Source organism: Papio anubis, chromosome 18 (assembly GCF_008728515.1).
Source record: "Papio anubis isolate 15944 chromosome 18, Panubis1.0, whole genome shotgun sequence".
Classification (NCBI taxonomy): Eukaryota; Metazoa; Chordata; class Mammalia; order Primates; family Cercopithecidae; genus Papio; species Papio anubis.
This window is the reverse complement of record NC_044993.1, coordinates 62,577,140-62,594,096: the sequence shown is the minus strand read 5'-3', so window position 1 is coordinate 62,594,096 and position 16,957 is coordinate 62,577,140. Positions and strand designations below refer to the sequence as shown.

Below are 16,957 nucleotides of genomic sequence, written 5' to 3'. Positions count from 1 at the left end.
CCCAGCCTCCCAAAGTGCTGGGATTACAGGTGTGAGCCACTGCACCTGGCCGATTTTTAACTTTTTGGTGAATTCCCATACTGTTTTTTCTATTTATTCTCCCAGTAAGAGTACACAAGGGTTCAAACCGCTCAACATCCTAACACTTGTTATTTTCTGTATTGTTTACAGCTATCCTAATGGGTCTGAGGTGGCAACTCCATGGAAGTTTTTGTTTGTTTGTTTGTTTTGAGACAGTCTTGCTCCGTCACCAAGGCTGGAGTACAGTGGCAGGATCTCAGCTCACTGTAACCCCTGCCTCCTGAGTTCAAGCAATTCTCCTGCCCCAGCCTCTTGAGCAGCTGGGACTACAGGCATACACCACCACTCCTGGCTAATTTTTGTATTTTTAGTAGAGATGTGGTGTCACCATGTTGGCCAGGCTGGTCCCGAACTCCTGACCTCAAGTGATCTGCCCACCTTGGCCTCCAAAAGCACTGGGATTACAGGCGTGAGCTACTGTGCCCGGCCTCTCCATGTGGTTTTGATTTGAGTTCCCCTAATAATTAGTGATGTTGAGCATCTTTTTACGTGCTTATTGGCCATTTGCATATCTTATTTGGAGAAATGTCTATTCAAGTCCTTTGTACGTTTTTGAACTGGGTTGGGTTTTTGTTGTTACACTGTGAGAGTGCTTTATGTATTCTAGATGGGAACTCCTTATCAGATACAATTTGCACATCTTTACTCCCATTCTGTAGGATGCCCTTTCACTCTGTTAATAGTATCCTTCGATGCAATCCAGTTTGTCTATTTTTCCTTTTGTTCATGTGCCTTTGGTGTCATATGCGTCATATCAAGTCATTGCCAAAAAGGAAGCCCTCCTACTGTGCTTTAAGAGTTATATAGTGGCCAGGCACGGTGGGTCACACCTGTAATCCCAGCACTTTGGGAGACTGAGGCAGGTGGATCATGAGGTCAGGAGATCAAGACCATCCTGGCTAACATGGTGAAACCCCGTCTCTACTAAAAAAAATACAAAAAAAAAATTAGGCAGGTGTGGTGGCGGGCACCTGTAGTCCCAGCTACTCAGGAGGGTGAGACAGGAGAATGGCATGAACCGGGGAGGCGGAGCTTGCAGTGAGCCGAGATCAAGCCACTGCACTCCAGCCTGGGCAAATAAGCAAGAGTCCGCCTCAAAAAAAAAAAAAAAAAAAAAAATTGTATAGTTTCAGCTCTTATAGTTAGGTCTTTAATCCATTATTGAGGTTTTCTTTTTTTTCAACATGGTATAAGGTAATGGTTTAACTTTGTTCTTTTGCATGTGGATATCTAGTTTTCCCAACACCATTTGTTGAAAGACTGTCCTTTCCCCAATTCGATAGTCTTGGCATCCTAACTGAAATCACTTGACCATATGTGTAAGAGTTTCTTTCTAGACTCTCTATTTCTTTTTTCTTTTCTTTTTTTCTTGAGACGGTATCTCGCTCTGTAGCCCAGGCTGGAGTGCAGTGGCCGGATCTCAGCTCACTGCAAGCTCTGCCTCCTGGGTTTATGCCATTCTCCTGCCTCAGCCTCCGGAGTAGCTGGGACTACAGGTGTGCACCACCTCGCCCGGCTAGTTTTTTTTGTATTTTTCAGTAGAGACGGGGTTTCACCGTGTTAGCCAGGATGGTCTCGATCTCCTGACCTCATGATCCACCCGTCTCGGCCTCCCAAAGTGCTGGGATTACAGGCTTGAGGCACCACGCCTGTCCCCTCTAGACTCCATTTCATTCCACTGGTCCATATGTATGTCGTTATGCCAGTACCACACTTTTGACCACGGTAGCTTTTTTTTTTTTCTTTTTCTTTTTTTTTTTTTGAGACGGAGTCTCGCTCTGTAGTCCCCAAAGTGCTGGGATTACAGGCTTGAGCCACCGTGCCCGGCCCACTGTAGCTTTTAACAGACTTTGAAATTGGGAAGTATAAGATGTCCAACTTTGTTCTTTGTTTTCAAGATTGTTTTGGCCATGTGGGGTTCCTTGAAATTGTGTGTAAACTTTAGGATGGATTTTTCTATAATTGAAGAAAAAATGCCACTGGGATTGCGATAGCAATTCCATTAAACCTGTAGATCACTTTGAGTAGTATTGACATCTTAACGATACTAAGTCTTATAATCCTTAAATATGAGATGCCTTTACATTTGTTGCACAACCAGTCTCTGGGACTCTACATCCTGCCAAAGTCTGCCTCCTGGTTTAGTTTATTCTTATTTTATTTTATTTGATGCTATTGTAAACGGACTTTTTAAAAAAAAAAAAAGATGGTGTCTCACTATGTTGCCCAGGCTGGAGTACAGTGGCTATTCACAGGCATAATCATCATCAAAACTGATAGCGTCGACCTCTGAGGCTCAAGCAATCCTCCTGCCTCAGCCTCCCAAGTAGCTGAGACTGTAGGCATGCACCACCATGCCCAGCAGGAATTGTTTTCTTAATTTCCCTCTTGGATTGTTGACTGTTAGTGTGTAGAAATTGCAACTGACTTTTGTATGTTGATTTCGTAATCCTGAAAGTTTGACAGATTATTAGTTCTAACATTTTTTTTTCATGCAGTCTTCAGGATTTTCGACAAAGAAGATCACATCTGTTAACAGATAATTTTACTGCCTCTGTTCCAATTTGGATGCCTTTTCTTTTTCCTTTCTTTCTTAATAGCTCTGGCGAGGATTTCCAGCATTATGAAAGCAGGCATCATTGTTTTATTCCTCATCTTGGAAAACTTTGTCTTTCATCACTGAGTATGATGTTAGCTGAGGGTTGTTTATATGACCTTTATTATGTTGAGGTCATTTCTATTTCGAGTTTGTGTTTTTTAGTCATGAAAAGGGTATTAAACCGTGTTAAATGTTTTTTCTGCACTAACTGAAATAGTCATGTGTTTAACAGAATGAAGGAATGTGATATCTTACATTGATTTTTATATGGTAACCATCTTTGCATTCCAGGAATAAATCTCACTTGATCATGGTGTATAATCCTTTTTATGATGCTGTCAAATTCTCCTTACGAGTATTTTGTTGAGATCTTTTGCATCTGTATTTATGAGGGATATTACTCTATTTTCGTCTGGTTCTTTGTCTACCTTTGATATCAGTAATGCTGGCCTCACAGAATGCGTTTGGAGGTATTCTTTCCTGAGGGTTTTGTAAGAGTATGAGCAGGATTGGTGTTGATTGTTGAAGCCATCTGATCTCATGCTTTTCTTTTTTGCCAAGTTTTTGGTCACTGATTCAATCTCCTTGGTAGTTATACGTCTGTTTTTCCATCTTCTATTTATTTCTGCTCTAACCTTTATTATTTCCTTCTCCTATCTTTGGGTTTAGGCTGTTCTTTTTCTAATAACTTAAGGTAGAATGTTAGGTTGTTGGTTTGAGAGCTTTTCCTTTTTCTTTGAGAGAGGGTCTTGCCATATTGCCCAAGCTCGTCTAAAACTCCTGGGCTCAAGCAATCTCCTGGCCTCGACCTTCCAAGTATCTGGGATTATAGAACAGTGTCACTATGCCTGGCTGCTGCTGCTTTTGGTTTTTTTTTGGGGGGGTGGTGCGGGGGGTGAGGCGGGAGGTCGAGTCTAGCTGTGTCACCCAGGCTGGAGTACCGTGGCACAATCTCAGTTTACTGCAACCTCTGCCTCCCGGGTTCAAGTGATTCTCCTGCCTCAGCCTGCCAAGTAGCTGGGATTACAGGCGCCTGCCACCACGCCTGGCTACATTTTATATTTTTAGTAGAGATGAGGTTTCGCCATGTTGGCCAGGCTGGTCTCAAACTCTGAGCACAGGTGATCCGCCCGCCTCGGCCTCCCAGAGTGCTGGGATTACAGGTGGAGGCGCTGTGCTCAGCTGGCTTTTTTAATGTAAGTGTGTACAGCTACAAATTTCCCTCATAGCACTGCTTTTGCTGCCTCCCGTAAGATGTGATGTTTTGTCTCAAGATACTTTCTAATTTTCCTTTTTCCCCTTTGATCCACTGGCTTTGTAGTATGTTGTTTAGTTCCCACATATTTGTGGATATTTCAGTTTTCCTTCTATTATGATTTCAGTCATTTAAAATGTATTAAATCTTGCTTTGAAGCCTAATATACACTCTTTCCCCAAGAACATTCCATGTGTGCTTTTGAAGAATGTGTATTCTGCTATTGGGTAAAGTTATCTGTGTGGTAGGTCCAACTGGTCTATAGTATTATTCAAGTACTTTGTTTCCTTCTTGATCTTCTGTCTGGATGTTTTATCCATTATTGAAAGTGAGGTATTGGGCCGGGTGCAGTGTCTCAGGCCTGTAATCCAAGCACTTTAGGAGGCCAAGATGGGTGGATCACTTGAGGTCAGGAGTTCGAGACCAGCCTGGCCAACATGGTGAAACCCTGTCTCTACTAAAAATAGCCGGGGGTACTCAGAGGCACAAGAATCACTTGAACCCAGGAGGTGGAGGTTGCAGTGAGCCGTTATCACGCCACTGCACTCCAGCCTGGGCAAGAGTGAGATTCCATCTCAAAAAAATAAAAAAAGTGAGGTGAAGTCTCCTACCATTATCATAGAACTATCTATTTCTCCTTTCATTCTACAGTGTTTGCGTCAGTGTTTGCTTCATGTATTTAGGAGCTCTGAGGTGCGTTGCATGTACATTTATAACTGGTGAATTGACTGTTATCGTTATCTCTTATAACAGCTTTTGACCTTAGGTCAATTTTGTCTGATATTAGTATAGCTACTCCTTCTCTTTTTTCATCCTTTCACTTTCAACCTATGTGTAAGTCTCTTAGTCTTTTGATTGTGGAATTCATTTGTATTTTTAAAGATTATCGTTCTGACGCAACTCACTAACCTGGTGACTGTGTCATGAGGCCCACAGCCAAGGACTGCGGTGAGCAGTTGCTGTGGGAGGACACCAGCACGCTACTTACGGGACTTCCCGATGGAGAAGCACTTCCTGGTGCCCTGCCGTTCATTGTTTTCTGCATGGCTTATGGTTTGCTTTCTCTCTCATTTCATCCCTTTGTGTTTAATTGATTTTTTTTTATTGTGATACACTTAGAATTCCTTCTCATTTCCTTTTATGTACATTCTGTAGATATTTTGTCATTACCAAGGGGATTACATGAAGCATCCTGAAGTTATAGCAATCCATTTTAAACTAGTAAGTTCGATCACATACAATACCCTACTCTTTGACGGCTCTGCCTCCCTCCTACGTTGTTGATGTCACAAATTGTATCTATTTTTAGAGACAGGGTCTCACGCTGTCACTCAGGCTGGAGTGCAGTGGCATTATCATAGCTCAGTGTAACCTCAAATCCCTGGACTCAAGCAATCCTCCTGAGTAGCTGAGACTACAGGTGCATGCCACCATGCCTAATTTTTTTCACTTATATATTTAACAGATTTATAGTTATACATCTTTTAAATGCAATAACAGATATGAATCAAAATTACAATACAGGTCTTGATATGTGGCCTCAAATTTCCACCTAGCTTTTTTTGTTTTTTGACTTGAAGGACTCCCTTTAGCATGTCTTGCATAATGAACTCCCTCAGCTTTTGTTTATCTAAGAATGTCTTAATTTCTCTGGTAGGGCACGAGGCAGGCAGATCATGAAGTCAGGAGTTCGAGACCAGCCTGGCCAACATGGTGAAACCTCGTCTCTATTAAAAATACAAAAATTAGCCGGGCGTGGTGGCGTGCACCTGTAATCCCAGCTACCTGGGAGGCTGCACCACTGCACTCCAGCCTGAAGGACAGAACGAGACCCTGTCTCAAAAAAAAAGAATAAAAAGCATCTTAATTTCTCTTTTTCTTATGAGAGTTCATAATATGTCTTTATTTTGTAACTTAAAATCACCTTTTAATTTGTCCTCTAAAAGTTAATTATAATTGGTGACTGCTTTTCTTAGATACTTCTCTGGTGTCCAAGAAAGGGGAATAATTTAGCCCTTGATTTAAAAACCCCTAAGGGAGTGAGAGGACCTTAACTGCAGATACTATTCCATTGTGACACTGCGGCTGTAAGTCTTCTCTGTCGTCCTCCCCAGATGTTTTGTTGATGGCTGAAGTAGCCGACAGTTTTGTATTTACACGGTCAAAACAACGAGCGCTTCTGCTTGATTCACAGATTCTCTGAGGTTCCCGTGCAGCCATACCACCTCCTGTCTTGGCACTTCATAGTTGTCTCATTGAGTCCAAGGCTGCCTCCTGAGGGTCTAGTTGGTAGACCATGAAGTTGATTCCTGCCTTAAGCGTAGCTCTGCCAGCAGTTGTCCTATATTCTCACCAGTCACATTTTTGGTACTGGAACGGTGCTTTTTATAGTACACTCGTAAGTGGATGCTGAAATCACAACCTGGCTATTTGGATGTCCAACAAATGCTTTATGCTGCTGAGTCCTTGGAACTCACCACCCCGTGCCGGAACTCACCAGAGCTCAGGTGTGTGGCGCTACCTTGTTTCTCTGTGACTGAGTTTTTGTTTTTTGAGACAAGGTCTCAATCTGTCACACAGGCAGGAGTGTGATCGTTGGTCACGGCAGCCTTGACCTCATGGGTTCAAGCCATCTCACGCTCCCAAAGTGCTGGGAGTAAAAGCGTGAGCCACCACACTTGGCCTACTTTTGAGCTTTGAGTTTTTTGTATACTCTAGAGATGAGTCCTTGGTCTGATAGGTGGTTTGCACAGACTACATAAATGAATGTCGGTGGATCCCTTGAGTAAGTGTCATGCGTGGTAAACGTATCTCTAGACAGATCAGTGCTGAGAGGCTATTTCATTCTTAAATAATAGTTGAGCTGGGTATACACACTAACCTCATGCTTATTTTCTCTTACTCCACTGTTTTCTGCTGTTGCTGGTGGGAGATGGATTATCAACATGTTCTTCCTTCTTTCTACCCTCTTCAGTAGCTTTTAGGACTTTTGTTTTTTTCTGCAATTTTGTTCTGATGGGTCTTGGTATGGATGGATTTACTGTATTGGGGATTGTGCCTCCTGACTCGAAAGGGTCCTGTGTCTGTTTTCATTCTGGAATTTTTTTTTTGAGACAGAGTCTTGCTCTGTCGTTCAGGCTGGAGCACAGTGGTGCAATCTCAGCTCGCTGCAACCTCCACCTCCTGGGTTCAAGTGATTCTCCTGCCTCAGCCTCCTGACTAGCTGGGATTACGGGAGCACACCACCACACCTGGCTAATTTTTGTATTTTTAGTAGAGACGGGGGTTTCACCATGTTGGCCAGGCTGGTCTCAAACTCCTGACCTCAAGCGATCTGCGCATCTTGGCCTCCCTCGGCTTCCCAAAGTGCTGGGATTACAGGCATGAGCCACCGCACCCGGCATTTCTTTTAGACATGTTGGATCCTCTTATTTCATCCTCCCTGTGTCATATTTTCCAATTCATTAATTTTCTCTTCTGCCGTTAAGGTTTTAAATGTCTGAAAGGCAGGCACTAATTCTGGCATCTGAAGCTCTTGGAAGTCTACTCGTGTTGTTGTCACTGACTTCTATGCCATTTTATTGGGGCTTTGGCTGCGGGAATCACGCAGCACTGGATGAAGGAGCTCTCAGCACGTGGGATCTGGTGCTATCTCAAGGTAGCTAGTGATAGAACTGAATTACAGGGACACCCTGGTAGTAGGGACAACACACATTTGGTCACAGAAGTCATCCGCTGTGTTGATGATGCTTGTGGTATGAGAGCAGAGGGAAAACAGAGCTGAGTATTTTCCCTAAACCGTGGTATACATTCAAATCCCTCATGAGGCTAGGCACGATGGCTCATGCCTGTCATTCTAGCACTTTGGGAGGCTGAGGCAGGAGAATCGCTGGAACCCGGGAGGTGGAAGTTGCAGTGAGCCAAGATTGCGCCATGGCACTCCAGCCTGGGTGACAGAGTGAGACTGTCCCAAAAAAGAAAAAGCCCTAGTGGCAAATTTTCAAGAGGTGACTTGATGTGGCTCTCTGGACACTTAGCTTAGTAGGGGATAGAGAATCCATTTACACTGATAGAAGGAGCACCTGAGGCTGGGTGGTTCATAAATAAGAGAGGTAATTGGCTCACAGTTCTACAGGCTGTACAAGCACGGCTCCAGCATTTGCTGGGCTTCTGGGAGGCCTCAGGAAGCTTACAGTCATGGCAGGAGGAGAGAGTACAAACACAGAGAGGAGGTGCCAGGGCCTTATGTGAACTAATAGAGCAAGAATTCAGTCTTCACCAAACGGAGGGCACTAGGCCATCCATGAGGCATGCACCCCCTTGAGGGGACACACATCTAAACTGTCAGGCAGCATGTGGCAGTCGCTGGGGCTCCCTTTCTTAATAAACGTTTTGACTCCTAGCTCCTTGAATGACAATTGTTTGTCCTCCCTGGTGAGAGAAAGGGACTGGTTTTCCCTCTGGGCTGGGGGGCAGAGTGCCACATGGCTGGGGCAGCTTACCACACTGTGGAGGAGGGGTCAGGGGGACAAAGCCCCGGGCACACAGGTGGATGTAGGCGGCCACCAGGTTGCAGGCAGGCTGGAGCTGCCGGGTGCCACAGGCGTCCTGCACACACAGGCTGAGGAATGGTGTAGGGTCTACCTGAAATCAGAGGCACCCAGTCACTGTCCACACCCTGGGGAGTGGCAAGGAGGAAGGGCCTAGGCTAGATCAGGGAAAGGGCCTTCTGCACCCCACGGGCCAGGCTTACACTCACCACCCAGAAGCAGTTCCTCAAGCTGGAGTGGGGGTCCTCAAAGAAGGCCCGGCAGGTGGGGCTCTGTTCTCGGCAGGCCTGCTGAGTCTTCTCAGTGGCCCTGCAGTCACCACCCACCTGGCAGGACAGACACAAGACTCAGGCCTCCTCCTGGACCATGTGGCTCCCCAACATACACTGGCCTCAGCAGGAGACTTCCCCTAAACCCTGGGCCTACGAAGTCCTCTGCAGAGCCATGAGGCCGCCTGCCTCTCCCAGGACTCTGCAGGGAGCAGCCCTCAAGAACCTCAGGTGCACCCACTCACCTGCCAGGCCAGGCTGAGCTCCTCCAGGCTGCGGGCCACAGAGCCGTCTGGCAACATCAGCTCATTGCCTGCTTCATTGTCATTGGTGCCTAGAAGACCAGCAGATACGCCTGTGGGGAGGAGAGAAGCTGAGGTGGCGGTAAGAGCCTATGATCCTCCCGCAGCCACAGCCCTGCTGCCTTGGGACCTGTGTGTGAGATGAACCGAGGCACACAGGAGCAGTAGAATCCCACCACCTCCACACTGGACTCCTGGAGCCCAGGCCCTGGCTCGAAACCCTCATCAGAGGAGGAAGAGAAAGCGCAGGGGCTCAGGACAGCATGTGTACACCCCTATCCCCTCCCCATGTCCTCAGCTCCAGTGGCTGAAATCCAGGCCCTCTGTGCTCCTTGGCAGAGGGAACACAGAAGGGCCAACTCCACACTGGAGCTGCGTGTCCCAGGGACGGGGCAGAAAGCTCTGGGCCTCTGTGCGGTCATCTGGACACGGGGTCAATAGCATAAGGCTAGATGAGTGAGGGCACACACGCTGCCATGCTGGAGACGAGGCTGGCAGAGGCTCTGCATGCACGGTTGCCGCCTGTCGCCCTGGAAGCTTAAAGTGGTACATCCCAGAGAGACCTTTGTAGGTGGGGCCAACCCTGCTGGGGCCCAGACCCACCATGGTGCCAGAGGCCCAGAGTCAGGCTACAGAGGCCAGTGGGCACGTCACAGGAGACAGAGACCCCGTCCGCACTGGCCAGCTCAATCCTGGGGACATTCCTCCTTGTCGTAGGATGCAGCTTGAGGTCCGGACAGCTCTTCCCCGGCACGGAGGAGTTGTACAGTCTGTAGGCCTGTGGGCCAGAGGGGACTGGGCAGGAAATCTGACCCACAGCCAGGTGACAAACTTGAAAGTACCATCCCCCTCAGGCGACCTGCCATGGGCACAGGTCTCCAGGGGAGGCTGCCGTGCCTCTCCAGCTCACCTGCAGACTGGGGTAGAAGACGAGGGTCATGTGGTTTAGCTCCACGGACAGGGCCGTGAGCCCTGAGCCTGTCCGACTCAGCGTCAGCGAGAATGTGTTGTGAGCAAAGTCCTGGGCCAGGAGGATGGTGCCGCACTGGGCGCTGAGGTCCCATACCTGGCCATCGAAGGTCACCACGTGCTGGGCCCCGGCTACCAGGGCATGATCTGGGGAGGAAAAGCCCAAAGGCAGTGTGAGGCCAGCCCCACTCACCCACTGCAGTGGGAGCCCAGCGCCTGCCAGGCACCCCGATACCTAGAGCCTTGGCTTAGCCTGCCCTGAGGCCAGGATTCCCCCTCCCCTGCTGCAGGAGTCAGAGGTCCAGGGATTCCCCCACCGGCTTCAAGGTGGCTTAGAGCTGAAGGTCTATGGGCAATTCAGCCCTAACGACGAATGGAGTCCTGAGACCCGCTACAAAAATACTGTGCTAAGTAAAAAAGCCTGGCTCAAATGCCACATAGGTTTTGCTTGTATTTACATAAAATGTCTAGAGCAGGCATAGCCATGGACACAGAAGGCAGATTGGTAGCTGCAGGGTTTCAGTTTAGGCTGATGCATGCACAACTCTGAATAAACTAGAAGCCACTGAATCGTACACTTAAAATTCACACATCGGCCAGGCACGGTGGTGCTAAGCCATCCCAGCACTTTGAGGGGCTGAGGCAGGAGGATCACTTGAGCCCAGAAGGTCCACGCTACAGTGAGCTGAGATCGCGCCACTGCACTCTAGCCACAACAACAGAGTGAGACCTAGTCTCGAAAAAAAATTGCACAGATCATACAAGTCATCCATTTAATCTCAATGAAGCTGCTGCGGGTGGGAGAAAAAACACTGTCAGTGGATGACCAACGGGTCCCCCAAACACGAGACTAGTATCCTGCAGACCTACCCTCTTCAGGGTAGGGAAGAGATGGCCTGAGAAGGAGGTCTGACTGGCCCAGCCAGTGAGCTGTGGCTTGGATGGGGGTGCCCGTGCCCGTGGTCAGGAAGCACCATCTATGGTGCAAAGCCAGGCACCTGTTGGCAAGTCCCAGCATCCTGAGGGAGGCACTACCAGCCCCGTGGTCAGCTGTCAGAACTGAGGGGCACGGAGAAGCCCACAGTCACACACATGGAATTTGAAGACCAGGCTGTTTTCTACAACACCAATGCGCTGCTTAGACATGACTGCGCTCACGCTTCTTGGGAGCCCTGGGCCTTGGTGTGAGTCCCACACACATAAACCACTCCTTGCCAAGCCTGGGTACCCTGGTTCCCCCAAGGACACGAGGGGCTCCCCCTGCATCAAGAACAGTAGATGCCCATAACCCATATGAGCGAGCCACGTTGTTACCTGCATTTCACAGTGGAGGAAACTGTGTCCCATAGAGGTTAGACTCGCCTGGCCACACAGCAAGCCTGAGCCACACGCAAGCTCCCCAGGGGTCCAGAGCCAGGGCTGGTCCCAGCACAGCCCTTGGCTGCGGGTCACCTCTGACCAGCAAGTCTGAAGTCAGCAATTTTCTTCCAGCTGGAACTGGAGGGCTGCCCTCTTCTCCAGCAGCGCCCACAGCGAGGGAGCTGGCCTAAAGTCCTAAACTGCCCTCCTCACCCCTCTGCGGGGCCAGGCCTTATATTCTGGACAAAAGCAGGATGTGGAGCCTCAGCCCTAGTCCCATAGGACCTTGGGAAGTCCAGTAAGCTCTGGACCTGGTACTGTGATGCCACTAGCCTATGGAGGCTTCCCTGTGCCCACGGGGCAGGGGACTCCCCAGGGAGGAGGGCAGCACAGCCCAGGGCAGGACTCACACTCCCAGGGGCCCTCCAGCAGGCGGCGTCTGAGCCGGTAGTACTCGGCCAGCACGTTAGCCCCAGACAGCTCTCGGAGCGGCCGCAGCAGCTTCTCCACCAGGTAGCTGGTCACCTGGGCCACATCCAGGGGCTCGTCCCCCGCAGGCAGCAGTGGCAGTGTCACCACCACTGAGCGATTTCTGGAGGGAACGCAGAGGACAAGTCACTGTGCCTGCCCTAGCCTTGCTTCCCTTGGCTGCAGAAGGGAGCTCCCAGGTCCGCAGGAAGAGCTTTGCAGTGGAGAGCATGGGGGTGCCTCCCAGGGAGGTGCTGTGCTTGTCTTGGGAAATCCCATCATGAGGTGGAGGAGGACAGAGGCCAGTATGACAGCACAGGTGGTGGATGATGCCGGGGACAGAAACAAGCTGCCCCATTTTTGAGGACACAGATGTCCGATGCCATGGCTGCTCTGCCCCCTGGGTCTTGGGCAGCATGGGCTTATGTGTGGGGATACTGAGGACAGGAGCTGGAAGGTCTAGGAAATTTTTTTTTTTTTTTTTTTTGTTAAGACAATCTCATTCTGTCACCCAGGCTGGAGTGTAGTGGCACGATCTCGACTCACTGCAACCTCTGCTTCCCGGGTTTAAGTGATTCTTCTGCCTCAGCCTGCCAAGTAGATGGGACTACAGGCACCCACCGCCACGCCCGGCTAATTTTTGTATTTTTAGTAGAGTTGGAGTTTCACCACATTGGCCAGGCTGGTCTTGAACTCCTGACCTCAAGTGATCTGCCCACCTCGGCCTCCCAAAGTGCTAGGATTACAGGTGTGAGCCACTGTGCCTGGCCAACAGGTCTAGGAAATTTCTACAGTTAGGGGAGGACGGGAACTTTCTCAAGATCTAGAGTAGGGGTCGAGCCTGGGAGATTTGGATGATCAGGGAGATCTCAGCTCACATGGGGGTGTAGTGGGAATAGAAACATGGCATAGCCTGTTGCTGATGGGCCGGTGGAAGGGCGCAGGGGCAGGCAGCCTCATTTGCCTACTTCTAGGAAGCCCAGAGGCTCTGCAGCTGGGGGCAGGAAACAGCCTCAGCCCCTTTCCTGCCACTTGAATCCATTTTTTGGCACCCCCACCTAGCAGTGACTGGATCCCACTCACCAGGTAGGTGAGCAACCAGGCAGGTCATTCTTCAGCCAAGCCACAGCCCCGCCCTGGGAGCTCTTCCCTTCATCAGCCTCCATTCTGACGCAAGAGGGCAGGAGCAGTAATTTGTACTACATGGAGCCCCTTCCCCATGAGGTAGGTTTCGTCCCAATTTTATGGCTGGGGAAACAGGCACAGAGAGCTGATGCAGAAGAATCCTAATTAGAGGCAAAGCTGGATTCCAGATGTTCTACGAGGCCACCAGCATGGAAGAAGGGAGCTGCCTGCCTGCCTGGAGCCGGGTTCCTAGTGGGTCTCGTGCCCGTGAGGAGAAAGGATACTGGGTCCCCAGGTCCCTGCTCTAAACTGGGCTCCCCACATCTATCCAGCACCCCTGTGTCCTCATCAACACGGGGACCAAAGGGGTCTTTTAAAGTGAAAGGGTGATCACATCCTTCCTAGGTCAGAGCAGAAGCTAGAGACCACTCAAGCCTCCCCCAGAGTCTTGGGATCTCCCAGTCATATCCATTCTCCCTTGCAGGCATTCTGCTCCAGCCCCGCCAGCTTGATATTCAAATAGACCGGGCCAGGCCTGGTGGCTTATGCCTGTAATCCCAGCACTTTGAGAGGCCGAGTCACTTGAATCCAGGAATCTGAGAGCAGCCTAATATGGTGAAACCCCGTCTCTACTAAAAATACAAAAATTAGCTGGGCATGGTGGCAAATGCTTGTAATCCCAGCTACTTGGGAGGCTAAGGCAGGAGAATGACTTGAACTTGGGAGGCAGAGATTGCAGTGAGCTGAGATCACACCATTGCACTCCAGCCTGGGCAACAGAGAACGAGACTCCATCTCAGAAACAGGCCAGCTGGGCGTGGTGGCTCACGCCTGTAATCCCAGCACTTTGGGAGGCCGAGGTGGGCAGATTATGAGGTCAGGAGATCGAGACCATCCTGGCCAACAAGGTGAAACGCTGTCTCTACTAAAAATACAAAAATTAGCCGGGCGTGGTGGTGGGATGCCTGTAGTCCCAGCTACTCAGGAGGCTGAGGCAGGAGAATGGAGTGAACCTGGGAGGCAGAGCTTGCAGTGAGCTGAAATCACGCCACTGCACTCCAGCTTGGGTGATAGAGCGAGACTCTGTCTCAAAACAAAACAAAAAAACAGGCCAGGCACATCCATCTCCCAGGCCTTTGTGCAGTGGTGACCCCCACCTGGAGCGCTCTTCCCACGCTGCCATGTGGCTCTTGCTGAAACTCTACATTTTCAAAGCCAGCCATGGCCACACCGTTTCTTAGGATCCGCCCCCCATCTCACCGATGTTCCTTCTCTAGCGTTTGCCACCTGATGTATAGCTCAGGGGTGGTAAATGGTGACCAGTGGGCCCCGGCCTGTGGATGGCTTCTGCACGGCCCGCAAGTAAGAAGGGTTTTTATGTGCTAAAAAGATTAGTCCAAAACAGGCCAGGTGCGGTGGCTCATGCCTGTAATCCCAACATTTGGGAGGCCAAGGCGGGTGGATCACCTAAGGTCAGGAGTTTGAGACCAGCATGATCAACATGGCAAAACCCTGTCTTTACTAAAAAATACAAAAAATTAGTTGTGTGTGATGGCACGTGCACCTGTAGTCCCAGTGCCTGCTACTAGGGAGGCTGAGGCAGGAGAATGACTTGAACTCAGGAAGCAGAGGTTGCAGTGAGCCAAGATTGTGCCACTGTACCCCAGCCTGGACAACAAGAGCAAAACTCCATCTCAAAAAAAAAAAAAAAAAAAAAAAGAATTTACAAAACAAAAAGCAAGGAAATGTGATAAAGCTGAATGGCCTGCTTAAGATGCGACTCTCAGGCCCTCTGCGGGGAGCTGTGTAAGGCCTGGTGTAGATGACTTCCTTGTGCTTCCGGTCTGGGTAAAAGTGAGTTTCCTGAAGGCAGGGTTGGCCTCAGCCACTGTGCTCTCTGCAGCTCCTAAAATCCTGCCTGCCCTGGGCCAGTGCTCAGAAGCTATCTATGGAGTGAGGAAAAAAGCCCAGCTTCCTCATCTGTAAAAGGAGGACGGAAGAAGCCTCTGGGCAGGGCGGTCACAGGATTCCGTGAGTGGAGAGTGTCAAAGCATTCAGCACTACACCTGGTATATGGCAGGCGCGCAGCATACGCCACTCTCAAAGCCCGAGTTACCTGGCCGAGAGGCTGCACAGGTCCAGCAGGGGTTTGCAGAGCCTCTTCAGTGCCCGTGAGAACGTGGCCTCAGCCCAGAACAGCATCTGGTGGGCGGCCTGGAGAGGGAGGGGACAGTGAGAGCTGGCTCAGGCGTCCTCACCTGCCAGCCGTGCCCCATCCTTGCTCCCACTCACCAGCTCCAGGGTTCCTTTCACCGCCCCCAGGGCCACCCTGATGGGCCTTGGACCCCCATTGCCTGGCATCCCGGGCACCCAGGCCTGCAGCCGCCGCATGGCCTCCTCTGCCCGCTCCCGCCACACCTCCTCCAGGGGCCGCAGTGTCACCTCCAGGTAGGCGTCCTTCAGTGTGGCCAGGGGCCCTGCAACAGGCAGCCACCACCCACCGTGAGTCCTCAGGGCAGTTCAGAGAACCAGATAGCACAGGCCTCGAGGGGATAGGGCCTGTTCCTGCGATGAAGATGGGGGGAGCCGGGGGAACAGGAATAGAGTAGTGGGCACTGGAGATTGCAGGGGAGTTCTCAAAAACGTCAGGCCTGAGCCTCCTCTGCAAGGCCTGTTGATAAGGTTGTCTGGGAACTTGGATTGGGGGAGAGTTGCCACCAATCCTAGAATTGATAGGAGGCTGCCTACATCTGAACTGTTTGTACAACATGGTTTATGGTGGACCCCTGCTTGCCTCCTAGGAGTCTGACAATGTGGTCTGTGCCAAGTAGCACCTGCCAGTGTAGCAGCCCCAGTAAAAACCTGGGTGCTGAGTCTCCCAGGAGCTGCTCTGGTGATAGCTGGGACAGCTACATGCATCCTGTGTGAAAGCGCTGGACTGGGAGAGGACACTGGGCACTGGCCCTGGTTCTCCCTAGACTCCACCCCAGTCCCCGTCCCTGTGTTGACCCTCCTGCATCCCCTCACTATAATAAAACACAGCAGTGAATAGCACTGTGAGGAGTCCTGGGGCACTCCTCCCAATCCACTGCCCTGGGGGCCGCCACAGGAACACTCTGGCACAACAGGGAAAATGCAGAGGTAACATTCAACAGCCAGTCAGAGGGATGTCCACCCTGGCGCTGGGCAGGGCCTTGGGGGCTCTCCTGTGCTGGGCATTAGCCTGGATGGCCGAGAGGCCAGAGGTTTCCAGTCCTGCCAGGAGGCCACTTGGAGCAGTAGATGTGAGCCTTTAACAACCACATGGCCACATTGAGCTCATCGTGGAACCAGAAAGATGCTGTGGCAGTGAGCTTCACAGAAACAAATCCGTATACTCAAAGCAGGCGGCAGACTGAAAAGCCCAGGCAGCAGGCGTAAGGGATATGAGCTTGGAGACCCTATAAGAATGACACAGCAGACCAAGAAGAAACGAAGGCTGTAGAGCTGTAAGAAATAAGGCAGGGGGCTAAACACAGCTGCGCTGCAGGCCCACGGGAAGCGAGGCCACCTTTCTGACTGAAGCAGTGGCACAGGCCAATGTGAGCGCTTAGGGCCCGGGGCGGGGCATTAATTTCCACACGGGGTTGAGCCCTCCCCTCCCGCACTCACATTCCAGCTCATCCCGCAGCTGCTCCAGCTCCACCTGCAGCCACTCCAGGTAAAGAGGCAGGTGCTGGGTCAGTGCCTGGCTTCGGGCCCACAAAGTGGCTACCGCCCAACCACTGGCCTGCACAGCCTCCCGCCCCGCCTGGGACAGCTGCAGAAGGAGGCCTGCCACGCCGTCCAGGGTGCCTGCCGGCTGCACCTGGGCAGGGAAACCGAGGCAGAAGCAGGGTGAGGTCCAGGGCAGAGAGAGCCCCAGACCCTCCCGCCTGGTGAGTGGGTGCTACAAGCCAGGCCAGAGGGGGAGCTCTCCACGCTGGGCCCCCACCCTCCCC

The 16,957-nt window shown here is 50.8% G+C and overlaps 1 protein-coding gene across 7 annotated transcripts in view; it reads right to left on the bottom strand.

Annotated features, from left to right (window-relative positions):
- Positions 1–16,957, bottom strand: part of LOC101011777 — a 154,612-nt gene that overhangs the window by 2,990 nt on the left and 134,665 nt on the right. For 4 of the 7 annotated variants that reach the window (XM_031658476.1, XM_031658473.1, XM_031658472.1 and 1 more), the window contains 9 exons: positions 16,629–16,824; positions 15,270–15,454; positions 15,094–15,191; positions 11,795–11,976; positions 9,967–10,172; positions 9,660–9,834; positions 9,000–9,109; positions 8,695–8,811; positions 8,438–8,579 (listed from right to left, as the gene is read on the bottom strand). In XM_031658476.1, the coding sequence (XP_031514336.1) occupies positions 8,438–8,579; positions 8,695–8,811; positions 9,000–9,109; positions 9,660–9,834; positions 9,967–10,172; positions 11,795–11,976; positions 15,094–15,191; positions 15,270–15,454; positions 16,629–16,824 (1,411 nt within the window). Of the gene's footprint in view, positions 1–8,437; positions 8,580–8,694; positions 8,812–8,999; positions 9,110–9,624; positions 9,835–9,966; positions 10,173–11,794; positions 11,977–15,093; positions 15,192–15,269; positions 15,455–16,628; positions 16,825–16,957 lie in introns of those variants that run through there. The other 3 variants (XM_031658471.1, XR_004179846.1, XM_031658474.1) reach the window with 3 other exon arrangements.